The sequence below is a fragment of the Podarcis melisellensis genome (genome assembly GCF_964234715.1).
Source record: "Podarcis melisellensis genome assembly, chromosome: 15".
Classification (NCBI taxonomy): domain Eukaryota; kingdom Metazoa; phylum Chordata; class Lepidosauria; order Squamata; family Lacertidae; genus Podarcis; species Podarcis melisellensis.
In genome coordinates this window covers 28,606,352-28,633,864 of record NC_138532.1, presented here as the reverse complement: position 1 = coordinate 28,633,864, position 27,513 = coordinate 28,606,352, and the positions used below count along the sequence as shown (strand labels likewise).

The following is a 27,513-nucleotide window of genomic DNA, read 5'->3' as shown; positions in this document are numbered from 1 at the left end:
ATTACAATATATCCAAAACAATGGGAGAAATTGGAAGGATCTCAAAAGAGAAGAGGACTGGAAGATGTTTAAAGGATACAGTGGTACCTCAGGTTACATATGCTTCAGGTTACATATGCTTCAAGTTACAGACTCTGCTAACCCAGAAATAGTACCTCGGGTTAAGAACTTTGCTTCAGGATGAGAATAGAAATCGTGCTCCGGCATCGCGGCAGCAGCGGGAGGCCCCATTAGCTAAAGTGGTACTTCAGGTTAAGAACAGTTTCAGGTTAAGTACGGACCTCCAGAACGAATTAAGTACTTAACCTGAGGTACCACTGTACTTGCAAAATTATATTGAAAAATCAGAACTCCTATTAGAATGTGTAACAGAAAAATGTGTAACATAAAAACAAGCAGAAAATTGGTTTAAAAGTACGTGAAAGAAACTAATAGAAGTGGAAAGAAATTGCAACTGAGTAGATTGGAAGTTTATCACAAGGGTGGGGTGAGGTGGTGGGAAAATGAAGTATTTGTGGGATTGAGTGTGGGTATGTATGAATATTTGTAAGGACTATATGAAATGTATGTATGTTTGTATATTTGTAACATGTATGTATGAATGTTGAATTATTTTAATAATAAAAAAATAATATTTTAATAAAATAAAATAAAAATAAACCTTGGGCTCTCGAAGGTCCTTAGTCTGACACTCTAACCACTACAACACACTAGCTGGGGGAAAATAGACTTGCAGGGTTGGAGAGTTCGAAGGGACCCCAGGGGTGTTCCTGGGCATACCCAGCAGCACATTCTATATAGTAAGACATTAGGTACTTTAAAAATAAAATAAAAATGAAAGGGTTTCCTTCACCTCTTTGCAACAAAGTGCTAGTATCTGGAGTATTTGGGCAGGCTCCCTCAGACCCATTTATTGCTCCCTGCCAGCTGCAATAAAGAGCATCCAGCTATTTGCTGTAGGTGACCTTGGCAAGTTTATCAGAACCTCTTGCATTAATGTCTCGAGCGCAGCAGTAAAAATTGCGGGAGGGAGGAAGTGGAGCTTGGAAACCTGACAGGGACTAAAGGCTAGAAATTAACAGGAATGCTTACGTTTCGGTTTGATTTGTAGCTTGCAACACTCTTCCATTGGTAAGAAGCCAGGATCAGCTGGGATTCCTGTATTGCAGAGGGTTGGACTAGATGATGCTTTGGGTCCCTTCCAACTCTACTATTCTATTATTTTATCTCAGATTTGATTCTGGACAAAACCAAGGGTTCAAGTACATCTACCGGACTGTAATTCACCTGGGAGAATTTTCAGTTTTCTGTGGAACGCTTCTCTCCAGTTTAGGAAAGGAATAGCTTAGTTTCTTCTGAGAAATAAGAAGAAAAACGCTTTGTGCTGTGGAAAAATACCCTCAGCAGATAATCAGCATTTCCCCCCTCTCCTGTGTGTGTGTATGTGTGTGCGCAATGCATTTGTCTCAACAAAGAATCCTCCTTATAATTTGAATTAGGAACCATTAGCAGGACATGGGATCTCATCCCTTGAGTAATGTAAGTCATTGGCTTTTCTCCCTGCAAAGGAGCAAGTTGGGATGGGGGGGGGGGGGAGGATGGGCTTGAGATGGAGGAAGATGCCCAGTCTACAATTATAGGATTCTATGAAAAGTGAACATTAGAGTCAGTTGCAGGGGCAGAGAAACAGATAAAAGAAGGTCAGTGGTTCGAATTCCTGTGACGGGGTGAGCTCCCGTTGCTCGGTCCCTGCTCCTGCCAACCTAGCAGTTTGAAAGCATACCAGCGCAAGTAGATGAATAGGTACCACTGCGGCGGGAAGATAAACGGCGCCATACCCCATAGTCACCTTTGACTGGACTTAACCATCGAGGGGTCCTTTACCTTTTTATCTTACTGTGTGACCTTGAGGGTCCCTTCCAGCTCTACAATTCAATGGTTCCAGAGGTTGGAGGGAAGGCTGCACATCTGCTTGCTTCCTGCTTTATTTGCCCCAGGCTCACAAGGAACAACACTTTCATTAAGGCCAATAGGAAAGAAATTAACTTTGGCAAGAGTACAGATGCTCTTCCAGACATGGATTCTGGAAAATAGTTTTACAACAGACACCAATTGTGTAAAGGGCAATAAAGCTTTCAGTTTGTTTTATTATTACTGAATCAAGAAGTACTTTGCACTGTTTATCAAATGCCTAACAAATTCCCTCTGAGTTGTTAAAATGTTTGGGGCGTCTTGTCCTATTGCAGAGAAGACCCTCCACCTCTTTAAATGGCTCAGGTTTGTTCCTCAAGTCCCAGAAGTGCAGCTAAGCACTTAAACAGTGTTTGACTAAGTCAGTTAGATGCTTGCAGGCAGAAAACATCCTGCAGGAACAACAACAACAACAACAATTTATTATTTGTACCCCGCCCATCTGGCTGGGTTTCCCCAGCCACTCTGGGCAGCTTCCAACAAAGATGAAAAATACATTAAAATGTCACACATTAAAAACTTCCCTGAACAGGGCTGCCTTCAGATGTCTTCTAAATGTCAGGTAGTTGTTTATCTCTTTGACATCTGATGGGAGGGCATTCCACAGGGCGGGTGCCACTACCGAGAAGGCCCTCTGCTGGGTTCCTTGTAGCTTTGCTTCTCGCAATGAGGGAACCGCCAGAAGGCCCTTGGCGCTGGACCTCAGGGTCCGGGCAGAACGATGGGGGTGGAGACGCTCCTTCAGGAAGAGATCTATGGTCTTCAAAGACTCCATGGAATGAGTTGTGAATCCTGCATTGCAGGGGGTTGGACTAGATGACCCTTGGGGTCCCTTCCATCTCTACAGTACTATGATTCTGTGATTCAAATGGGCCTCTGGTATCCCTCTCCCTGTTTTTCGGGTTGGGGGGGGCAGGGCTGCTTGTACCCTCTGCTTGCAACCCCAGAGTGCCCACCATTCTGAAGTAGCACCTGTCTCAATAAGAAAATACACCTCCAACAGCCAGGTGCTGAAAACATCAGAGCACTTATTTCAAAGGGACCAGCTCTGTTTGTGGCTGCAGAGACTGGAGCTGCTCTCTGGTTGCAGTTCTTATGCACAGTGCTGTGAGGAGGCTGGACTAGATGGGCCTCTTTTGGCCTGATCCAGCGGGCTCCAATTTCAGATGTGAATTGATACCTTAAAACTATTTCTTCCAAGCAGTTACCAATCTATCCACCCTTAATGGTGGCTGGTGGCTGCATTTCCTGCTGCAAGCTAAAACTGGTATTTTTTTTTTTTTGGCTGGCATTAAAGTAAGGCCTGTGAGATTTTTCTGTCCACTTGAGATAAGCTCTCTGGGGAAGCAAGCTTTGCCGGATGCAATTTCAGTCACTCCATGTGAACATCCTTTGCAGAAGATTTTATGGTAATTCCTCTCTGAGTCAGGGTAGCTTTTATTGCACCCCTAATAGCCAGCTGCCTGAGAATTGCTAAGGACCAAAAGGAACATGATCAGCTCTGAATACAGAGCATGAATTTCCTCCCTGGAGTTTCGGTTGATAATAATACATGTCACTTTTGCTGGCTGCTGAAGTCCTGTTAAGAACCCTCGCTTTATGTGAGCTGCTCATGTTGTTTCAGAAGCTGATGATGCTTCTGAATACCAGTTTCTGGAGACCACAGGAGGGGAGAGTGCTTCTGCACTCGAATCCTGATTGTGGGTTTCCCTTTGGAGCATATCGTCAGCCACTGTGAGAACCCAGAAGGTAGACTCTCTTTTCTTGGAGGTTTTCAAAGAGAGGTTGGGTGGCCATCCATCAGGGATTCCTTAGCTGTGATTCCTACATTGCAGGGGGTTGGAATTAGATGATCCTCAGGGTCTCTTCCAGTTCTCCAATTCTAGGATTCTAGGATGCTGGAGTAGATGGGCCACTTGCCTGATCCAGAAGGCTCTTATGTTCCTAGTGCCATTCCAAGAATTTACTTCTGATGTCCCTGTGATCAACTTAGGAGCCAGGCTTTCAAATCTCTCCCCCCTGCCAATCATGCATCTCTGTTAGTCTGCTTCCTTCTCTCATCTTCCTGGGCTCCCACATGCAAACAGCCTGGCTTCTCCTTTGAAAATTAAACCACTACAGCCGATCTGGATGTTCTGCAGCATTTCCCTTCAAGCTGTTTTTGAACCTTAAATAAGCAGTATGTCTCAAAAATACAAGCTGTTTAAAATCTTCCAGGAGCTGGTTTCATTAGACTTTTGGGAAAGTTATGCTGAAAAGACTGGTCCAGTAAAAAACACACAAACCAGGGTGAAAAAAGGACACTTTGCCTTGGAAAGCGTATTCAACTTGGAAATAAAGACAGAGTAAGATCTGCTTTGCCTCGTTAGGAAAACGGCAGCAACCCAGAGTTGTTCCAAAGTGGGCATCTCAGACTCCCTCTGAAGATGGTGGACTCTCCTTCCTTGGAGGTTTTCAAGCAGAGGTTGACTGGCCACCTGTCAGGTATTCTTGAGCTGTGATTCCCACATTGCAGGGGGTTGGACTAGATGCCCCTTGGGGATCTCTTCTGACTGTACAAGTCTTTGATTCTATGTAGCAAGTTTTCATTCAGTGGCCAGTCCAGCAGAGGGCCCTTCTGTCAAGTATTACAGAGAGAGCCACCAGGGTTGGTGGTGGGGAAGAACTGTGGACTCTCCTCCTCTTCTCTATATCTTATAGTCCCCATCTGGGCAGTCTGAAGAGAAACCTTCCAGCAGGCTCCCTATTCAACAGAGAAAAAGTTAGACACACACACACAAAGGAAAGGCATTTATTTATTCCGTTTCAAAATGACCTGCAGCAGGAGAAGCAGAAAGAAGTAACCATCAAGCTGCCTGTATTTTATTCCTTTCCCGCTTTTTATTACATCGCAAGGGGAGCCAGGCGCTTGTGGATGTCAGCCTTCGAAACAGCCTTGAAAGGGGATCTGGGGCTCCCCAGCAGAAGCTGTTGACGGTACCAGAGTGGTTGGCGGTTGGGGATATTCTTTGACTCAAGGATGCAGTTCCTGTTCAACAGACCTCATTGGGATTGTTCGGCAAGCGACAAAACATTTGCAGAGAAGGCAGCTGTCACCTTGTGCGGGATCCTAGCAGAGTAGAGGCAGAAGCATCTTTACTGGGGAGGGGGCACCTCTAAAGATTCCTCCTTTCCTGAAGTGATGATTTCCAAGTTCACCATGAAGCTGTTTCTGGTGATCCTCCAGATGGTTACAAGTAAGTGGCTGTTTCTTTTTTTAAAAAAAATAATCCACCCTTTTCTCCTCTTGCACAGAACCCAACAGATCAGTCATGGGAGGGGAAATGTTAAGTGCTGGGTTGCCCCGATGGGTTGGCAAAAGGCAGAATATTTATTTATTTATTTATTTATTTTCTAGCCCATCTTTTCCTCCAAGGTGGCTTGGTTCTCCTCCCCCTCCTCATTTAATCCCCACAATGACCCTGTGAGGTTGGTTAGGCTGAGAAGCAGTGATTGCTGGCCCAGAGTCACCCAGTGAGCTTCATGGCTGCATGGGGATTTGAACCCCCGTCTCTCCTAGGTCCTGGTCTGACACTCGAACCACTACGCCACACTGGTTCTCAACCCTCTTTGGACCACAACTCTAGATCAGTTTACATCATCAAATGGCTACCCTGGCTGGAAACGATGGGAGTTTGGAGGGCGTCAGGTAGGGGAATGGCAGCATCTGGTCAGTTTCATGCAAACTGGTCATTGACTCTCAATTCCAATTTCTCTCAGGACATCTCCCACCCCTCCCCCCAATCATGCATATTTGCACATATTTCCCATATTTTTGGCATCATAACATTCAGCGGGTGGGTGAGGGCAAGCAGAGATCAGGAGGTGGGAGGAGGGGCTAAGGACAGCAGAAATTGGGAGGGTTGGATGGTGATGGTGGGTGTCCCACTTTGCCCTCCCAAAATGTTGGAGGGTATGTAACAACTTGGAGATCTAGATAGCCTGTCTTTTGGCCTGGAGGTTCCACAAGAGCCTCAGAAGAGCCTGGTGGTTAAGGCCAGAGGTTTCCACCCTTTTTGAGTCCACAGTTCCCTTGACCACTACATTTTTTTCTGTGGCACCCCTGTGGGGCTCAGGAGCCCGGTTATGCCACCCTTTGCCTGCAGAGCTGGCAGCCTCTCACCCTTTTTCGAACACCCTCCTTTGTGGAGTGTTCCCTCAGCCTCCTCTCCTCTCGCCTTGGGAGTCTTCTGAGCAGCTGCTGCTGCCACCCCTGGTCTCCGAGCTGTACCCCCTGCCCCAAAGAGAGGTGCCTCCTCACACTGCCCCACAGGGGCCTGGGAAAAGGATGCCCCCAGACTTAGCAGCCCAACAGAGACTGGCCAAAGGTGAACGTGAGACCAGCACCTTACCTTGGGAGGCAGCAGTGGGCACTGCTGTGCCTGCATGTTGGAAAGACTCCCCTTCAGTACTGGGCACTGAGCTCCCAGGTAGACCTTGCACACAACAAGGACAAGATAGGCCAGCACACTGCCTGTCTGCCCAGCCTCCCACTTGTCCATCCCTTCCCAACAGCAAGGGCTGGCAGACTGGCTGGCTGGGCTCTCTCACTTGCTTGCTTACTCCAAAGCTTCCTCTCCTCCTGGCAATCAGCCCCAGAGGCACCATTTGCCTGCGGAACCTGTAGCCAGGGCTGCTGCAATGAACAGCTGTAGAAGCCTTTGGAAGGCAAAAACATGAAAGGGCATCAGAGGAGGGAGGAAAGGAAAGAGGGACAGAGGCCAGTGTTGCTCGTGGCACCCCTGGCCAGCATTCAAGGCACCCCAGGGTGCCACGGCCCACTGGTTGAAAACCACTGGTTTAGGCCAATGGCTCATCTAGTTCAGCATCCTTTTTCCCCAGTGTCCAAACAGATGCCCCAAAGGGGAATCTGCAAGCAGGACCAGAGCAGGAGCGGAGCCCTGTGAGAGGCCAAAATTCAGCATCCCTCTTGCCTTCTGTTCTGCTCAATTCACTATGTCATAGTTGTGATGCCCTGCGGCTCCCTCTAGGCTTGCGCTGCCTTCCTCCCTTCCTCCCAGGATCTCCTCAACCAGAAGCATTGTGTGAACCCAGAGAGAACTCATTCCTTTGAGTATCTTCACCCCCAAAAGAATGTAACCCTAAGCATTTCTTTATCCATTTGGTATTCGTGGCAGCTGACTCCCCATTCCTTCAGCTCTGCGGATGTCGTGTCCCTTCTTTGCATGAGTGAGTCTGTTTATGTGTGATGTCCAACGCTCGGAAATGCTTGAGTGAACCAGCCATTCAGCACGGAACCTGCGAAGTCTGCTTGCGTCAACATTTACGGAGAACGTTGGTCCACTGCTAATGGATTAAATGATCTTCTGCTCCTACAGTTGTTAGGAGTCTAGAAACAGCAATGACGATTCCACACTGTGATCATCTTCTACAATATTCCACTACTGCATCCATACATTTTGTTCAATGAGTGTACGACACTTGCTTGCCTGTGTGCAAACTGTTGAGATGTACACTCATACAATCATGGAGAGGCAACTTTCCTGTTGAGCCACCCTCTGGCTTCTGAGATTTCAGAATGTGGGCAGCCAGTGTGGTATTGTGGTCAGAATGTTGGCCTAGGACTTAGGAGAGTCTACGGTTCAAATTCCTACCCAGTTACGAAGCTCATTGGTCAACCTTGGGCTAATCAGTCTCTCTTAGTCTAATCTACCTCACAGGATTGTTGTGGAGAGAAAATGAAATGGGAGGAGGAAGGAATCTTATGTGTCGCCACCTTGAGCTCCATGGAGGAAAGATGGGATGGAAATCTAATAAACAAATGGCACTGGCTCGTTAAATCGGCCCGGCCCTAGCATTGGGCAAAGTGGGCTGCCTGCCTCAGGTAGCAGATGCTGGGGGAAGTGGGGGTGCAGTGGTGGTAGATCCCTGACTGTTTTCTTCTGTATGTACTGAAGTGTAGGTGGGTTCCCATGGGGCAAGGCCCAGTGATAACAGCAAGAACCTTTATTGAATTACATAACTGGGAAACAGAGGCAAAGCAACTGCTTATACAGTGGTACCTTGGGTTACAGACGCTTCAGGTTACAGACTCGGCTAACCTAGAAATAGTACCTTAGGTTAAGAATTTTGCTTCAGAATGAGAACAGAAATTGCACTGTCGTAGTGCAGTGGCAGCAGGAGGCCCCATTAGCTAAAGTGGTACCTCAGGTTAAGAACAGTTTCTGGTTAAGAACGGACCTCTGGAATGAATTAAGTTCTTAACCCGAGGTACCACTGTACAGTCATACCTCGGGATAAATACGCTTCAGCTTAAATATTTTTGGGTTGCGCTCCACGGCGACCCAGAAGTAACGGAGCGCGTTACTTCTGGGTTTCACCGCTTGCGCATGCGCAGACACTCAAAACGCGCATGTGTGGAAGCGGCGAAACGCGCCCCGCACACATGCAGTTGCGTCTTACGTTCGCTTCAGGATGTGAACGGGGCTCTGGAACGGGTCCCGTTCGCATCCAGAGGTAGCACTGTATACATTTCTGAAAGCCTGGTCCACTCCCACTCCCAAAAGGATTGGCTGTCTAAACTTCCAAACTGCGAATCATGACTCAGAGTTCAAGGGTCAATGGCAGAGGCCCAAATCCTGAAATGTTCTGTGATTAGACAACATGTATCGAATCAGAACACAGGAGCTCAGAATCCTTAGTCCAGACTCAAGCTCAGGCAAACACAGACCAATGAATACATAACATGTATCCCGTGGCCAGCTAAACTAGGAGGCTGCCCTCAGATGCCATGAAGAGTATGGACCACTCGCTGGGCTTGCCGTGAAATTCAGCTGCCTGTCTGGTCAAGGTCTGTAGGTGGAAAAGGAAGATCCCCCATTTTGCCCTGCCCTGCAGGAAGCAAAATGCAGTTACATTTTAAAATCATAGAATTGCACTGTTGAAAGGGATCCCTAATGGTCCTTTAGTCCAACCCGCTGCATCGCAGGAATTGTATGCTAAAGGATCCCAGGCAGATGGCCATCCAACCTCTGTTTGAAAAGCTCCAGTGATGGAGTGTGCACCACCTTCCGACAGAGTCCAAACGTTGCTGACGATCACCAAAAACGGTCACACTTGGGCCATGCATTGGAACCTCCCCCCCCCCCGCCGCTTTAGAAGGTGCTCAGATGTTGACAGCTGGACTCATACTTCTGGTATTCTTTACGGTCCAGACTCCCAGCAACTCCTGGACCAGCTCTCATGTTTGGAGAGCGATTAATCAAAGCTGCAGGGAAACTTTTGCTCCAGGCCCAGGACTTTTGAGTAGTCTGCAGAAGGTTGATTTAACTCCTGCAGGTTTTGTTGGGATCTAGGATCCTCCCCCTGTCCCCAAATCCTCCTCAAGAGCAAACATTTCAGATACAAACAATAGTAAATTTGGGTAAGCTGCTGTTGGGCCTCAAAGGGACAGGGTCTTTTTTGCAGAGCTTCAGGCCTTCCCAAATATTTGCCGTCTGTTTCTAACTTTGGCGAAGAGTAGTCAACAAGGCAGTTGAAATGTGGGCCATAATTCAGAGCTGATGTGGAAAAAATGCCTTGCCTGTAAGCGAACAGTAGCTCATGGGATGTCAACTTTAGGATTTTTTTCAGGTCCTCTCCCCCCTCCCTGTCCCAATGTGATGATCTTTCTTGCACGTAGACCTGGTCTCAAATCCTCAGGATGATTCTGGCCCAGTAGAGAAAACCTCTAGCTCCTTGCTGCCTGCCCGGGGGCATCTAATGGACTGCAGTCGGTCATCGTTTGAGCAAGCTAGGTTAGAATCACAGGATCATAGAACTGCAGAGCTGGAAGGGAGCCCAGGGGTCATCTAGTCCAGCCCCCTGCAATGCAGAAATCACTTCTCAAGAATCCGGTGAATCATAGACTCAAAGAATTGTAGAGTCCTACGCCCTGCAATGCAGTTGACACAGTCCAGTTGGGGACGGTGAGTCCCACTTGCAAATCCCAGGTCCTAATCTGACACTCTAACCACTACACAACACAGCCCTTGTGACAGAATAGACTTTGGTTTTAATTGCCTGTGAAGACACCTCCTTGATCAAAACTGACATTTCTGAAGGGCGGAACACAAGCCCCTTGAGGGTGGTGTAGTGGTTAAGGTGCAGGACCAGGATGTGGAAGATCCGGGTTCAAATCCCCCACTCGGCCATGAAGCTCACTGAGTGTGACGTTGGGAGTCAGTCGCTGCTGCTCAGCCTAACCTGCCTCACAGGGTTGTTGTGAATACAATATGAGAGGGGGGAGAGCCATGTATGTCACCTGGAGCTCCTTGGATGAAAGGTGGGCTGTCAAGGCATAAATAAACATAAACAAACAAGCAAAATGACTGTGAAGCCCCCATGGCTAGTGGAAATCAACATTTTGAATAGGGCCAGCCTGCTCCCCCAGGAGTTAGTCTTCCTGGCTCCTGGTTCTCCCTCCTAGGGACATACTCTATACTTTTTATATGCTGGCACTCTTTATATGCTCAGGGAAAGCATGTCAATATTACTGAATGAAGAAGCGGGATATAATATTTCTGGTGTTTTGTCTCAAATTCCCCTTTGGCAGAGGCTTTTCTGGCTGACTCTCATCCAGATCATGGCGGCTGTTCTTCCGGAATGTTCCCATGCGAAAACATGACCGTTTGCTTACCTCAACTTCTCCATTGCAATGGGGTGATCAACTGCGATGATGGAGCCGATGAAGAGAACTGTGGTAATTTCTTCTTAGACTCTGTGAGGCTTTCCCCTCTCAAGACGGGGCCAAAGAAAGCATTCTAACCTTTGGTGGCTCAGGGAGCCTTCAGAGATTCCTTCAGGATCATAGAGTTGGAAGGAATCCTCAAGTCATTGAATTCAACCCCCTGCAGTGCAGGAAACACAGGCCGAGAATCTCTGACGGACAGTCATCCAACCTCTGCTTATAAACCTCCAATCAAAGAATTGTAGCATTATGAAGATAAAGCTCAGCTATGAGATTCAGGTTTTTGGTGGCCCCACAGTTCAGGTCTCCTGAAGTCCAAAGTTGGTGGCAACGGTTAAGGAGAAACTTTAGGGTAACTTCTCAAGTTGGGAATGCAGGTGTATGTATGGGAAGAAGGGAGCTTGGTGGTCTTGGTACATGGGCCAAGCTCCCTGACAAAGAGTGCCAGTGTGGTGTAGTGGTTAGAGCACCAGAGAAAGACCTAGGAGAGACCAGGGTTCAAATCCTCACTTCGCCATGCAGCTCAGTCGATGACCCTGGAGGCCAGTCACTGCCTCTCAGCCTAACCTACCACACAGGGATGTTGTTGTAAGGTTAAAATGGGGAGGGGAAGTACATAGGTCACCTTGAGCTCCCTGGAGGAAAAGTGGGCTCTATAACTAACTAACTAACTAACTAACTAACTAACTAACTAACTAACTAACTATGCTAAGTACTGAGGGAGAGGATGAAGCTCAGGTGCCTGAACTTCCATCCATAACAGAATCTAAATCCTTCCTTGCAGTGAATGATGTTGGGTGGCCCAAGATTTTCAATGAACTTCTCAGCAACAACGGCAGCAGCAGCAGCAGGACGAGTGATGGATCGAGAGTGGCCAACTGCAGTGAGTAGATTTTTGTGTGTGGCCACATTCACACCATCCACAGCATGGGGTTGGGCTAGATGACCTTTGGTGGAGTCCCTGCAATTCTATGATTCTGTGATTGTTACCATCCATAGCCGTCTTCACCCTGCCATCCTTTTCCCTGCCTAATCTGCCCCCCATCTTGTTCCTTGTGCAAAATCATCATTATTCCATTTCTGGACACTTAGCCACCCTTCCGCTCTGTTCCCTCAGCCCTAAATCAGTACCCAGCCGGATGCGGGTGTTCGGGGACCGCCGTGAACTGTCAGGATCGGGGCCTGCGTGCCGTACCCCAGGTCTCACCCAGTGTGACGGAGCTGTGAGTAATGGCGGGTGAGATGTCCCTGCCATCCTAGTCTTTGGGCAGCCGGCACAGGGGTGGAGGAGGAACGCCATGGGGGCATAGCTGTCAACTTTTCCCTTTTCTTGCGAGGAATCCTATTCAGAATAAGGGACGTTCTCTTTAAAATGGGAAATGTTGACAGCTATGCATGGGGTGGGGTGGGGGGTGGGGCTTCATTCAACAGCTAGGAGCTAAGGCTACTCAGGCCACTCTCCGCACCCCAAGGCAGGTGGAAATATGTAGGGCAGAGGAAATGGCACTCCTGCATTGCAAACGGTTGCACTAGAACAGCCTTGGGATCCTTTCCAAGATTCTATGATTCTGTACACAGGTGTGATGCTGGCACCTGCCAGATCCTCCTGATAGGTGGGCTCACAAGTGGGGTGGTGATTTTAAATTCAGGCATAGAGCAATGGGGTTAAACTGCAGGGAGAAAGGTTGGTACTACGAGGTAGGAGAATTACAGTTGCAGAGTTGGAAGGGGCCACAAGGGTTATCTAGTCCAACCCTTTGCAATAATGCGGGAATCACGGCCAACTTCTTCTCTTTTTAAAAAGAGCAGTTAAGAATCTGACCAGCAGCCATTTAAGCATTGAAATCAGTGGGGATGGAAAGTGCTCAACTTTGACTGGATTTTGCCCGGAGGTTTCTGTCTGTCATTATGTTAATCTCACCAATATCTTTAACTGGGAGTGTTGGGAAAAGGTAATTTAAAAATATATAAATTTGATTATTATTTTTTGAAGTCACATCTGATTTTTGTCCAAAGATTAATTCCTTTCCCCCACCCCGTCCACCAATGGCACTCCAGCCCTCCATTCTGGGTCGTTCAGTTGTTAGGGATGACTCTGGGCATTCAGCAGAATCTCCTGATTATGCTGTCTCTAGGTCTACACCTAAAGTGTGCATGCATCCAACAGGTGTTTATAGACACCTGTTTCATACAGGTGCCCTCATCAGGATTGACCGTGCCTCTGTGGTGCACATACATTCATTTGCAAACCTGGGTTTGTTGCTGTGTAATGTGTGAAACCGCCCTCGCAGCTGCTGGAGTCACTTTTTGTTCTACTTTTCCTAGAGATCTGAAGAATAATGAGATCGTTTCCCTGCTGGACTATCAGTTCATTGCCTATGAGCAACTGGAGCTACTGTAAGTATGATACCCAATCCCTACATTTCTGCAACTTGCAGGGGGGTTGGACTAGATGACCCTTGGGACCCTTCCAACTCTGCAGTCTGATGATTGTATGAACTGCACGGCCTATGCAGGTGATTTGATACCAGCCTTAAAAAATCTGCATTTTAGAACCCTCTGTTTTCATAGTGTTCTTTAAAAACACACACAATAAATTGCTCCAGCCTGGAATTAAATGTTCCTGAGCCAATGTGGAACCCTCAGGTGTAAAATGCAACTAATCCAACAATGAACGCTGGTCTTTGCGATCACTGCATCACAGGGGGTTGGACTGCAAGATTCTTGGGGTGCCTTCCAATGCCACAATTCTACGATTCCATGATTGATTTCCCAGGTTCTGGTGGGAGGGGGCAGGAATACCCTGGATACAATATTAATCCTGAGGTTATCTCTCTCTTGTATAATTTTCTTTCCAAACAGCTTCCTACAAGATAACAGGATCCAGTCAATATCCGCCTCTGCATTTGCTGGACTTGTGAAGCTCAAGAAGCTGTGAGTGATGAGCTTTTGTTTTGCTGCATGGGATCAGGCAGGTCATGCAAAAAGGAAAGAAAGACTTCTGCAGGGGGGCGGGGCAGGGAATCACCTTGCCAACCCCAGCTTTACACATTCCAGTAGGTTAACAGGGTGTCAGGAACTGGCTGGATACTGAGGAGTGGTGGCTGGAAGAAGTGGGATTGGGGACTGATGTGGAAGACGGAATCAGTGATCTGGGAGATCCAGTAACAGCCAGGAGACAAGAGGCAGAGGCAGGAGAAGCTGCAGGCTTGGAGAGGGAAGAACAGGTGCAGGAGGACAGAGAGAGAGACAGATGATTCTCGCTGATTCAATAATAATAATAATAATAATAATAATAATAATAATAATAATAATAATTTATTATTTATACCCTGCCCATCTGGCTGAGTTTCCCCAGCCACTCTGGGCGGCTCCCAAGGTAAAGGGACCCCTGACCATTAGATCCAGTCGTGACCAACTCTGGGGTTGCGGTGCTCATCTTGCTTTATTGGCCAAGGGAGCCGGCGTACAGCTTCTGGATCATGGGGCCAGCATGACTAAGCCGCATCTGGTGAACCAGAGCAGCGCACGGAAACGCCGTTTACCTTCCCACCGGAGTGGTACCTATTTATCTACTTGCACTTTGACGTGCTTTTGAACTGCTAGGTTGGCAGGAGCTGGGACCGAGCAATGGGAGCTCACCCCGTCGCGGGGATTCGAACTGCCGACCTTCTGATCGGCAAGCCCTAGGCTCCACCCACGTCCCATGGCGGCTCCCAATCGAGTGTTAAAAACAATACAGCATTAAATATTAAAAACTTCCCTAAACAGGGCTGCCTATGATGGCTTGGAGGTAGGAGGCTCTACACATGCTTTGTCTGGGGCAAAGAGACCTTTGCCCTCGTGTGGCCCCTTCCTTGCTGGATGCAGAGCTCTGCTTCTTTACCCCTCACCCCACTGGGAGCCCAGCCCCACACATCAGCGGACCCTGCCCCTTTCCCCACCTGCTCCTCCCACCAGGCTCCTTCCAGGTACCAGGTGTGGTTGTTTTCCAGCTTTCTAGGTAGAAATAATGACACCCCCCACCCAGACCAGGCATAGACCTGTAAAACCAGAATACCGGAAAGAGACCTCCATTGTCTATTCCCCATAGGAGTTAGGAAGCCTGAACCTTGACTGTATTATCCAGAACAAACCCAACCCCTCTCTTGTCATTCCAGGTATCTCAATTCCAACAACATCACTCATCTGAAGCCTCGCATCTTCCACAACTTGCTTCGTCTCAAATGGCTGTAAGTACATAGAATCATAGAACTCTGGAGCTGGAAGGGACCACGAGAGTCATCTAGTCCAACCCCCCGCCATGCAGGAATCTTTTGCCCCATGTGGGGTTCAAACCCTCGACCCTGAGATTAAATATCTCATGCTGGATCGAGCTATATCAGTAAGCTCACTGATACCATGATCTCCATTTCGCCCCACCCTAGAATCCTGGAGAACAACAGCATAACTGAAATCCTCGCAACTGCTTTTGAGGGGCTGAAATCGCTTCTGTTTCTGTAAGTATGGATTTTATGGGGTGGGAAAGGGGGCACTGGAGTCTTGCTTCCACATCCTCTGCTCCAGATTCTGTCCTGGGAATGATGTCATGCTTAAATGAAATCTGCATGTCAGGGGCACTCACAGTCTTTAATTCACAGCAAGCAAATACAGGCGGAATATTAAGTTACACTCGGACTATAGAGCCATAGAACTGTGGTGCTGAAAGCTTGGTTTTGGCTGGGCTTCCTCCTCCAACCCCCCTACAATGAATCCCTGACAGGTGGCCATCTGGACCTACACTGGCTCCCAGTATGTTTCCGAGCACAATTCAAAGTGTTGGTGCTGACCTTTGAAGCCCTAAATGGCCTCGGTCCAGTATACCTGAAGGAGCGTCTCCACCCCCATCGTTCTGCACGGACACTGAGGTCCAGTGCTGAGGGCCTTCTGGCAGTTCCCTCGCTGTGCGAAGCCAAGTTACAGGGAAGCAGGCAGAGGGCCTTCTTGGTTGTGGCACCCGCCCTGTGGAACGCCCTCCCACCAGATGTCAAAGAGAACAACTACCAGACTTTTAGAAGACATCTGAAGGCAGCCCTGTTTAGGGAAGCTTTTAATGTTTAATAGGTTATTGTATTTTAATATTCTGTTGGAAGTCGCCCAGAGTGGCTGGGCAGAGTATAAATAATTAACAATTATTATTATTATTATTATTACAGTATTATTATTATTATTATTATTATTATTATTATTATTATTATTATTATTATTATGCCTTGGTTTAAAAGCCATAGAAGGAGAGCTCACCACCCCCTGAAAGAGTCTGTTTTGCTGCTGAACACCCCATCACCAACCCTAACCCTAGCTGCATTACGGCCTTGGCAATTCTGTTTTCAATTCCTCTCCATATAATCCCTGGCATGGACTGTTTCCATTTTCATGGGTGCACATTGTCCATCACCATTGATCACTTTGTCCTTCCATTCCAGGGACCTGCACAACAACCTCCTCAGAGGCCTCCCCAACACGTCAATCTGTTCAGAAATGCCGAAGCTGAACTGGCTGTGAGTTCCTCCTGCCTGTGAATTTGGGGAACAGAGAGACCGGGAGGGGCTCATCTGACTTGGGCAAGGTTCAGCCATGCTCTGCATTCAGCTCTGCTCTGGAGAACTGCTTTGACTAGAGGGTGGGTGGGATTGGAGAAGGGTGCAGCAGGGGAGACGGCAGGCAGAGGGATGTGCTGCTGTTGTCTGCCTGCACCCACGTAGAGGAGGGTCACCCGTCTCAGCCTCCTTTTTGAAGACTGTGGAGGGTTTGGCTGGTTGTGTATGGAGGGGTCAGGCCTTGGCACCCCGGCTGGGCGCCAAGAAGGACGTCAAATAGAAAGCCTTGGGATTGTTCAAGTCCTTTTAGAAAGGCAAGGGTGGCTTTTTGGTGGTGGCCCCATCTACATTATATATTTAAAGCACTCTGAGGTCATGGATTCCCTCAAAGAATTCTGGGAAGTGTAGTTTGTTAATGTTGCTGAAAGTCATTAAGAGATCCCTCTTCCCCTCGTGGAGCTACAATTCCCAGGTGAGAGGGATCGTGTGTTTCCTGCATTGCAGGGGGTTGGACTAGATCAGTTCTATGATTCTACGATGGATTAACCACCCGCAGCTCTCTGAGGGGTCTCCTAATGCCCTTAACAAACTACAGTTCCCAGGATTAAAAAAATTCACTGCTTGCTTTCTCCACCACCCAGGGATCTCGAGGGGAACCAGATTCACGCTCTGCAAAGTTCCAGCTTCCGAGGATGCAATGAAGTCACTGTTCTGTGAGTGTATTCCCCTCGTAATTCTCTTTGATTTTCATGCACACAGCCTTAGCTGCACAAATCACAATCTGTTGGGATCCCAAACAATTAGAATAATAGAATCAAGGAATGGTAGAGCTGGAAGGGGTCACATAACTCAGTCACACCCTCCAGTATTTCTTTGATGAGAATAGAGGCATCCTAAAGAAAAGCAGGACATTCCGGGATGAAATATAATCGGAGTCGAGTGTGGATTTCCTGCTCTTTATTCAGCTCATAGTAGTTAGGAGGAATGGAAGTTCCCCTGAAATGTCTGCTCTATATACATTATTTACACAATGGCCCCCACGTGATTGGCTCAATATGTGATTCTCCTGTAGGCCAATCAGGTTGCGGATTCACTTCCACCTGGAGCTGGATTGGGTGGCTCCTGTGGACCAATCAGACTGCTGCATTCTGGATCCTATTGTTCCAGGACCAATCAGACTGCTGTAATTTGGATCCTATTCAACTCAGTACATAACATGGGATCAAATCAGAAACAAGGACAACTTCTGTAAATCTGGGACTGTCCCCGGAAAATAGGGACACTTGGAGGGTCTGCTACCTGAGCCTCCCGTGACAGAGTTGGATACAGAAGCACCCCCAAACTGCGAGCCTGCTCCTTCAGGGGGAGTGCCACTGAATTCAGGGCAGGCAACTTAGCAATTTCTCAGACATGGGAACAGCTCATCCACAGGGTCTCCATCTTGCCAGGATTCAAGCTCAGCTCGTTTTTCCTCATCCATGACGAAGCCAAGAGTTTCTTCTGGAGAACATGCAGGTCTGACCCACATTCCACTTTTCTGAAGTGTGACAGTTTTGTTGCCTCCCTTGGAGAGGATTCAATCCACTTTCCCTGCATTGTGTATATCATCCCGGTACACATGACAAATTCCCTGCAAGACGGGGGAACGAAAGGCAGCCTTGGAATGTCCAGTTCCGCATGTCCAGCTCTTAAGAGTCAAAAGGAACGCAGCTCTTGACTTGCTTCTATGGATATTCAAGGAGGGTGAGCCAGCCTTAGCGAGTCGTGGGCCACACTTGAACCAGTCTCTTTTTGTTCCGTGCAGAGAACGGGAAATCCATGTAGGCAGGGACAGGATTAGGCCTTCTGGCTCTGAATCTGAGCTCTGTTCACTTTCGTGTGGGATATCAGCAAAATGAGGAGGGCGATTGAGGGGATCAGGGGTCTGGGAACCAAGCCTTATGAGGAATGGTTGATGGAATTGCATATGTTTAGCTTGGAGAAGAGTTGATGGAGAGGTGACATGAGAGCCACCTTCAAATACCAAAAAAGGCTGTCACATGGAAGATGGAGCAAGCCTGTTTTCTGCAGCTGCAGAGTGTAGAACCCAAAATGACAGATTAATAGTGGTTCTCAAACTTTTTGTTTCATGGCCACACTTTCAGAATAAAAAATTGCTCATGCCCCACCTTTTTTTTTATTGACAAAAAATACAGTGGAAAACAAAAACAGAACAAATATAATATGATCGTGGGACATCCAGGAAGTATAAAACAACGCAGCTACATAAGAACATGAATCATTCCCAAAATATAATATTGATTGCCCTTGAATCTTCCTGCCACACTTACCATCCTCTCCTGCCACACCAGTATGGTGCACCACATCCTTTGAGAACCACTGGATTAACAGAATCATAGAACTGTAGAGTTGGAAGGCACCCCCAGGGTCATCTAGTCCAACCCCTTGCAATGTGGGAATCGTGGCTGAAGAATCTCTGATGGGTGGCCATTCAACCTCTGTTTAAAACCCTCCAAGGAAGGAGAGTCCACCACCTTCAGAGGGAATTGCCCCACTGTCAAGCAGCTCTTACTGTCAGAGAGTCCTTCCTAAGGCTTAGTCAGACTCTCCTTTCTTGTCATTTGAATCCATTGGCTCGGCGCCTCCTCTCTGGAATAGCAGAAAACAAGCTTGCTCCAGATCTCTTACAAAGCACCGTCCCCCCCCCCGCCTCAGGTGAGGGTTTCAACAAGAGCTCCCCAAGGTATAACTGGGTTCATGGAACCCAGAGTCTCTGTACCATCAGCCTTCCCATCAGCATGACGTCTCCATCATCTGTGGCTTTGCCCAGGAATGTGATCCCCAAGACCTTCTCATGTCAACATCACAGAAAGATAAACACAGGGAAGATGGGAGGCATAAACACCCCCTGCCATTGACCCGGCCCCAGTGACAGTTTTATAGGGGAGATGAAGCAGACGAAGACCTTCTGTGTGAACCAGGGAATGATGGAGCTCTTGCCCCCTCCTTCTCCTCATTGTCTTCACTGCTGAAGGCTAAATCCCAAAGGAGCCAGGATGTAAGAGAGAGGCTTTCCTCCCTGTGAGAGGCTCCTCTGAGCCACACATTCGAAGAGCTCCGTTGGGTCAGGCAAGTGGCCCAACTTACCCAACATCCTGTTCTCAAGGTGGCCAAATGCTCCTAACATTCTAAGAATCCAGATAGACTGCCTCTGGGTCTGGAGGTTCCATGCAAGCACCAGAAGAGCCCTGACGGATCAGGTCAATGGTCCATCTAGCCCAGCATCATTTTCTCTCACAGAGGCCAGCCAAATGACCCAATGAGGATACCCCACAAGCAGGACCTGAGCACAAGATCACTCTTTGCCTCACGTGGCTGTTGTGGGGATTAAATGAGGAGGCCAAGAACCATGTGTGCCAGTTGTCCTTGTGAGGGTGGCGAGACTGAGAGAGGCAGTGTGGTGTAGTGGTTAGAGTGTTGGGCCAGGACAACTCCACTTGGCCACTGCATCTCACCTTAGCCTACCTCACAGGGTTGTTGTGGGGGTTAACTGAGGAGAAGGAGAGAACAACACTTTGAGTGACTTGAAGGAAAGGTGGTATACAGTGGTACCTCGGGTTAAGTACTTAATTCGTTCCGGAGGTCCGTTCTTAACCTGAAACTGTTCTTAACCTGAAGCACCACTTTAGCTAATGGGGCCTCCTGCTGCTGCCACGCCGCCGGAGCCCGATTTCTGTTCTCATCCTGAAGCAAAGTTCTTAACCCAAGGTGCTATTTCTGGGTTAGCGGAGTCTGTAACCTGAAGCGTATGTAACCTGAGGTACCACTGTATAAATGAGAATGAATGGATGGGTGGATAATATAAGCTTTTTTAAAAAAAGAAAGTGGGGGGGAGAACAACACATGATGAACCTACCCTCATCTTTGCTTGCCTTTGTCTTCCAGAGTGCTGAACAGGAATAAGATTGAGTGGATCCAGGCAGGGACTTTTTCCAACCTCAACAGCCTGGTGGAACTGTAAGTGTATCTGGCAAGCCTTCACGATAACTGGCCAGGCCTGCCTGGCCAGGATGGTTTGTCGCTGGAGGGAGAAAATCCAAGTGGTGCCTCCCACTGACACCTGCTCCACGTTATCTAACCTGAAAAAGTTGATTTGGATTCATTTATTTTGACATTTCTACATTGCCCTCTCTCTGCTGCCCACTTACATCTTCTGGCCGGGAGTTGTTAGGAGATTCCCTAGTCCCATGTTCCCAGAGTTCCCTGGGAAGAGAGGCAGGGCAGTGTAGTGCTTAGAGTGTCAGACTAGGACCTGGGAGATCAGGGTTCAAATGCCTGCTTGGCCATGAAGCTCATGGGGTGTGACTTTGTGGGCTGGTTTCTGCTGATATTCGCCTGACCTATGCAAGGTTTTTGTGGAGATTAAATGATGTGCAGGACAACCAAGGCCACCACCCTGAGCTCCTTGGAGAGAAAAAACTGGGATAGAAATGCAATCCATCCATCGGATTGCTAAACTTCTCTATAAGGGGAATGGGGTGGGACTCTTTACAACTTCCAGCACCCTTAACAAACTACAGCTCCCAGAATTCTTTGAGGGGGGGAGCCATAACTGCTTAAAGTGGTATTACAGCACTTTAAATGGATGGTGTAAACATGGCCTTTGTCTCCAGCCCTGCTGCTCTCAATGACTTTTTATGTCTGAGTGGGGAATCTGCCCTTTCTGCAACGGTCAGCCTCTGCTAAGCTGCTTTTTCCAAAATCGAAATGACGGCAACCAAAGTCTCCATCCTTTCAAATCCGGAACCTCCAGGCCTTTCCACTTCTCAGGAAATAAAGTACTGAATGCAACAGACCTTACCTCCAAGATGCATGCTGGTTACCATGGAAATAAAATATTGGTTTCCCTGGAGCCACCACCAACAGGCCCCAGTATGACTGGCCCCAGGTCACCCAGTGAGCTTGCCTGAGTGGGGATTTGAACTTGGGTCCCCCTAGTCATAGCCCAGCTCTCTAACCACTACACCATACTGACCTATATATCAGGTGCAGCAGTAAAAAATGTGGTATGCTGACTGGCTTTCCATGAACCAGCTCTTCTCAAACTTTCCTTTCTTCTCTTCCAACAGTGACTTGTCCTCCAACAGGCTGAAGGATCTTCTGCCGTCATCTTTCAAGGGTCTGCATGAATTGCAACAGCTGTATGTATCTTGAAGATTTTAAAGTAGCGGTTGGGGAGCTGCTCCCAGGGATCCTTTAGCTGCGATTCCTGCATTGCAACGGGTTGGACTAGATGACCCTTGAGGTCCCTTCCAGCTCTGCAGCGCGATCCTTCTATAGGAAAACAATGTAAAAAAACAAAGGTTTTGACGACGGACAGGGCAGTAGCATCATAGAACAGTAGAGCTGGAAGGGTCATCTAGCCGAACTCCTTGGAATGTAGGAATCATTGCCTGTAATAAAACCTCAAAGCAGTTTGCAAAACCATCTGTCTGTAAGGCGTCAGATGCTTAATATTACTACCTTCAAATTCATTAGCAAGAGTAACTTAAAGGTGCACAGAAACGAAACGTCAAAGTTTTCAAAATGTCAAATGCAACTTCTGAAATTTGTGTTTTTAGAAATCATGTTTATTAAGCAGATGATAACTGAGATTCCTTTCAAAGGCATCACCCACCAACCTATGCCCTTCCCCTCCTTGCAGGAATATTTCGAATAACCCTCTGCACCAGATCTCTCCAGATGAATTTGACGATGTCCCTCTCCTGCGCTCTCTGTAAGTGTCCCAAGCAGCAAAACCTTGATTGGTTGGTTTTCCTGCTGATGCAAACCTCCTTAAATCCTTCCTTGCAAGAGCCAGCTCCCATTCGTTGTTGCTGTTCATTTTGTAGGAGCTTGGAAGGACTGGAGATCCCCAACATTCACAGCCGCATGTTTGAGAAGCTCACCAATCTGCATCACATGTAAGTCACCCTTTCAGAGCTTCAAAACACAGTGTGGGGCAGCCCCCTGACACAGGGCAGGCGCTCCCTACAAAACAAGCTGGTAGTAGCTGCAATTTTCTGAGTGGGGCATGGGCAGAGCAGACCACAGGGCTTACCCAATTTCACTTCACTTCAGAGTAGGGGAGCCCTCCACATCACCCCCTTTTTGCTTGTTATTTATTGCTGGCATCCTCCCTAATATTTATAGGGGTGAAAATGTAAACATTGAGGCCCAATAACCTGAACGTACAAGTAAACTAAAAAATAAAACATACAGTGACTCCATGGCAATTCCCTGTGAAGTTCCATGACAATCTCCCTATATGCATAGAAACACAAGGTGTCATCAAGGGCTTCAGTTCACGGTGGCCATGCCACCTGCAACATAGGGAACAGCAAGCATTCCTAGTGGGTGGAGCTTAGGCAAGAGGGTTTTTTTGCCACTTATTTTTTATGCAAACCTAAGCCTAAATCCCCGTGATGGGGTGAGCTCCCGTTGCTCGGTCCCTGCTCCTGCCAACCTAGCAGTTCGAAAGCCCGTCAAAGTGCAAGTAGATAAATAGTTACCGCTCTGGCGGGAAGGTAAACGGCATTTCTGTGCGCTGCTCTGGTTTGCCAGAAGTGGCTTAGTCATGCTGGCCACATGATACGCTGGCACCCTCAGGCAGTAAAGCGAGATGAGCGCTGCAACCCTAGAGCCGTCCGCAACTGGACCTAATGGTCAGGGGTCCCTTTACCTTTTTAAGCCTAGGGTTTAGGGAGAGGATGGGTGTGTGTGCCTTCTTCCATTGGGCACCAAGAGATATAAGAAACTTGTGTCATGCAATACTTTGCTCCACCCCTCATATCATTTGGAGAAGGAAAGAAATGTGTATAAGGAGGAATGAGCCAGGGGTTAGTTACCCCAAACTTCATCAGAAACCAGGAAGATTTCTCATAGAATCGTGTTTGGAAGGCACCCCCAGGGAATCACAGCTTCTCATCATTAAGTGCTGATCAGCAAGGGAATTCTCACGAAAGTGTTTCTTGCATGGTTGAGGCCAGGTGAATTCAATCTTCTAGCTACAATTAATAAATACAATTAGTAACACCACCACCACCAATAATAATATTTGCATCGGGTGAGAAGACTATCTCCTACCCCCTCGACTCTAAATCTCCTCCTCCGCGGCAGCTACTTCAAGAAGTTCCAGTATTGCAGTTTTGCACCCCACGTCCGCAGCTGCAAGCCCAACACCGACGGCATCTCCTCCTTTGAGAACCTCCTGGCCAGCGGCATCCTCCGAGTCTTCGTCTGGGTCGTCGCCTTCATCACCTGCTTGGGGAACCTCTTCGTCATCCTCACCAGGTCCTTCATCACCACGGAAAACAGCAACCACGCCTTGGCCATCAAATCTCTCTGCTGTAAGCTTGGGAGGGAGGGAGAGGGAAAGTCAAGTTGGGAAGCGTCATCTAGTCCAGCTGGCTGCAACTCTGTGAGCTAAGATCAGGCTGAAGAAGAGCAGGGCAGGGCAGGGGTAGTTTCATAGGCACCTGACCATCTCCTCCTTGCCTCTCCCGCAGGTGCCGACTGCCTGATGGGCATCTACCTCTTCTTCCTCGGAGCTTTTGACCTCAGGTTCTCGGGAGAGTACAACCAGCACGCCCAAGCCTGGATGGCGAGCACAGCGTGCCAGCTGGTGGGCAGCTTGGCCATGCTCTCCTCCGAAGTCTCTGTTTTCCAGCTGACCTACATGACCCTGGAGAAATCCTTCTCCATCGTCTTCCCCTTCAGCCACCACAGGACCAGCAAGAAGCGGACTCTCTCCACCCTGGCGGTCATCTGGCTCCTGGGCTTCTCCCTGACTCTGGTGCCCTTTCTGTGCAAGGAGTCCTTCGGGACGTATTATGGGAGGAACGGCGTGTGCTTTCCACTCCAGTCCGACGGGACAGAGCGCCCCGGGGCTCGGGTTTATTCCACAGGGATATTCCTGGGTAAGCACCCCTCACTCAGCTGGAGAGCTTTACGGATTTGGAGGGGGAGGGGGGGTGCCTATGCTGCTGTGTTGGATGCCAGTTTTGTTAAGGGTAATGGTTGAATTTCCTGAAATGGGGATGTTTACTTATGTTAAATTTCCTTTGGCATTAGCTCGCATGTAATTGGCTGGCTGTGAGTCACGCGAGAGAGCTATTCCAATCTGTTGTGACTGTTATTCAAGTAACTTTCATTTTTAACTGTCTTCTCTCTCTACGTGTGTGAGGGAGAATGGTTGCTGAGAGAAGTTTCCCTGGATACTGCTGAGGACAGTGTGATCTGTCTGATGTGAAACAGACAGAGGAAGATCCCTAAACATTAATAGGGAAAAAACTGTGTAGGAGCTCTCTATAAGGAACAAAGTGAATAAGAATGAGAATATTGTAAATATATTCTTCACAGTTACTTCTTTATGAAAGCAAAGGGTTTTTTTTTTTACAAGTCAGATGTCAGTCAACGTGCTCCCAGATTTAAAACATGTTTCAACTTTAGTAGCCCTGAGTGGCGTCTGCAGAATTCAGAGCCTATTAAGGCTTCTCTTATCCCTTCCGCCCAACAGGTCTGAACCTGGTTGCCTTTGCCATCATTGTGCTGGCCTACGCGAGCATGTTCTATTCCATCCACACCACAGCAGCCAGGACAGGCGAGCGCAGCGCTGTCTCTGTGGAGGTGGCCCTAGCCAAGAGATTCTTCTTCATTGTTTTCACCAATGCTCTTTGCTGGATCCCCATCTTCCTCCTCAAGCTGCTTTCGTTGCTGGACCTGGACATTCCAGGTAGATGCCTTAGACCTTACTCATCTTAGAAGCATAGAGTTGTAAGTGGGAAGGGACCCCATGGGTCATCTAGTCCAGCCCCCTGCAATTCAAGAACTGCAGCTATAGAATCCCCGGAAGAGGGCCACCCAGCCTCTGCTTAAAAACTTCCAATGAAAGAGCCCATCGCCTTCCAGTGGAGTCTGTTCCACATCTCTGTCTGGAAGGTCTTCCTAATGTTTAGTCGGAGGACAGTTAAGTGTTCAAAGCCCTAAACGACTCAAGCCCCAAATACCTGAAAGGCCACATCCTTCCCTACAGATCCTCTCGGGTGCTGAGATCAGCAGAGGAGGCTCCCTTGCTAGCTCCTCCACCCTTAAAGGCTCAGAAGGTTGCAGTCCAGGAGAGAGTCTTCTCTGTGGCAGCCCCTAAGCTGTGCAATTCCCTCCTCCCAGAGGTGTACCTGGCACCTTCATCGTACAGCTTTTGGAGGATGCTGAAAACACACCTCTTTACCCTGGACTTTGACATTTGAGGCGCACATTTTAAGACCCACCTTCTGTTTGTAAGCTGTTTTTAATGTTGTGTTGTAATGTTGTGAGACTCCCTGGGACCACAGGGTGCAAGGCGGGTGATTATATTAATACAAACTCCTCTTTCTGGACAGGCACTGTGACCTCTTGGGTGGTCATCTTCATCCTCCCCATCAACAGCGCTCTGAACCCGATCCTCTACACCATCACCACCACCTCCTTCCAGGAGAAGCTCAAGCAGTGTCTTCAGAAGAACAAGCCACCTCTGCAGGATACGCAAGGGAAGAGCTTTGTCTTGTTAACCGTCCACAGCAGCACCTGACATTTAGGCCTTGGGGGTGCTTAAAAGGTGTACAAGGACACTTGAGCAGGCTCCCCGTTTGACCAAAGTGACAGGGACTAGAAACTTTGCAAGCAAAAGGGTCCACGTTCATGCTCTCTTGCACCCCTTCTTTTTTGCCCCAGAACAATTTGGAGGCCTTCCTTGATTTCGCCAGGGGGTTTGCAGTCAAGATTGCCAGTGGTGATATGCAGAAGAAAGTGCTCCAGGAGTCAGATGAATGGGACAACATCTTCCCAGTTTCTTGAAGAGATCAGATTCTGTGCGAATTCCTTTGCCCTCCAGGGTGGAAAGCACATTCGTCATATGACAAAATGGTGGTGGGTGGACTCTCCTCCGTTGGAGGTTTTTTAAAGAGGCCGAATGATAATCTGTCAGGGATTCTTTAGCAGTGATCCCTGCATTGCAGGGGGTTGGACTAGATGACCCTTGGGTCCCTTCCAACTTTACGATTCTGTGAAAGGGGAGGTATTTGCCCTTAAGGAAAAAGAAAAATTAGGAATCTGCTTTAGGCCAGTATCTTCCTGTTCACCATTCAGTGTCAAGACAGGGCGAATTGATGGAGCACCTCTGGATTTAATTCCACATATGGAGGGGGGAAATTCAAATTACTTTGGACTTTGTGTGTGTAGGTTTCAGGACTCTTTGATTGTGAGAGACCTTTGGCTGGTACTATAGCCTTCCTCTTATCTCCTGCAAGCACCACTTCCTGCTGCTTAGAAAGTACCATCACTGCAAAAAAGGCAATTGTCCATCATTTGTCAACTCACATCCATCTTCCATGTGACAACCCTTTGGATATTTGAATATGGCTATCAACTCTCTTCTGAGTCTCCTCTTTGCCAGGGTAGACATACCCAATTCTCTCAACCATACCTCAAAAGGCTTGGTTCCAGACCCCTGATCATCTTGGTCTCCCTCTGCACACTTTCCATCTTGTCAACATTCTTCTAAAATGGTGGTGTTAATAAGGTGATTCTCATTGTCTGTATTATTATTATTTGCATTTCATTTCCACCTGACCTCAATTGACAATTCCATCCCACTGTGCTTCACCCACCCACAAAGTACCGTATTTTTTGCACCATAACACTCACTTTTTTCCTCCTAAAAAGTAAGGGGAAATGTCTGTGCGTGTTATGGAGGGAATGCCTACGGGTGGCATGCCTACGGATTTTCCTCCTCTAAAAACTACGTGCGTGTTATGGTCGGGTGCGTGTTATAGAGCGAAAAATACGGTAATTCTGCATCGCAGGGGGCTGGACTAGATGACTTTTTGGACTTATTCCAACTCTATAATTCTCTGAAGTGGACTATAATCCGCAAACACTTATTGCAAAATATGTTTCTTAAGACTTTAAGGCAACATAATACTCTTATTTGGTTTTGCTGATTATTATTTATTACATTTATATTTACGTAGATACACATCTTTACGTAAATATGTAAAGATTATATACCACCCTTATCTTCCCAGGACCTCAAAGTTCTTCTTCACGCAGCATAGTTAAAACCATGGCACTCACTCCACCAGGAGGCAATGATGGCCTAGATGGCTTTAAAAGAGGATTAGACAAATTTATGGAGGAGGAGAGGGCTATTGATGGCTA

The 27,513-nt window shown here is 47.8% G+C and overlaps 1 protein-coding gene across 1 annotated transcript; it reads left to right on the top strand.

The window, feature by feature from the left end:
* Positions 1 to 4,509: 4,509 nt before the first annotated feature.
* LOC309357574 (relaxin receptor 1-like) lies at positions 4,510 to 26,952 on the top strand. Its single transcript, XM_081889814.1, has 18 exons — positions 4,510 to 5,207; positions 10,565 to 10,711; positions 11,484 to 11,582; positions 11,817 to 11,922; positions 13,025 to 13,096; positions 13,562 to 13,633; positions 14,860 to 14,931; positions 15,127 to 15,198; positions 16,165 to 16,239; positions 16,920 to 16,991; positions 20,224 to 20,295; positions 21,408 to 21,479; positions 21,983 to 22,054; positions 22,170 to 22,241; positions 23,437 to 23,666; positions 23,826 to 24,236; positions 24,836 to 25,051; positions 25,698 to 26,952. The coding sequence occupies exons 1-18, from the start codon at positions 5,153 to 5,155 to the stop codon at positions 25,883 to 25,885; spliced, it is 2,175 nt and encodes a 724-aa protein (XP_081745940.1). The 5' UTR covers positions 4,510 to 5,152; the 3' UTR covers positions 25,886 to 26,952.
* Positions 26,953 to 27,513: the final 561 nt, after the last annotated feature.

Coding starts and splice junctions, on each gene's coding strand:
- LOC309357574 (XM_081889814.1), top strand. CDS start 5,153: ATGATTTCCAAGTTCACCATGAAGCTGTTTCTGGTGATCCTCCAGATG. Junction 10,712..11,483: donor AGCCGATGAAGAGAACTGTG/GTAATTTCTTCT, acceptor CCTTCCTTGCAG/TGAATGATGTTGGGTGGCCC. Junction 22,055..22,169: donor GTCCCTCTCCTGCGCTCTCT/GTAAGTGTCCCA, acceptor TTCATTTTGTAG/GAGCTTGGAAGGACTGGAGA.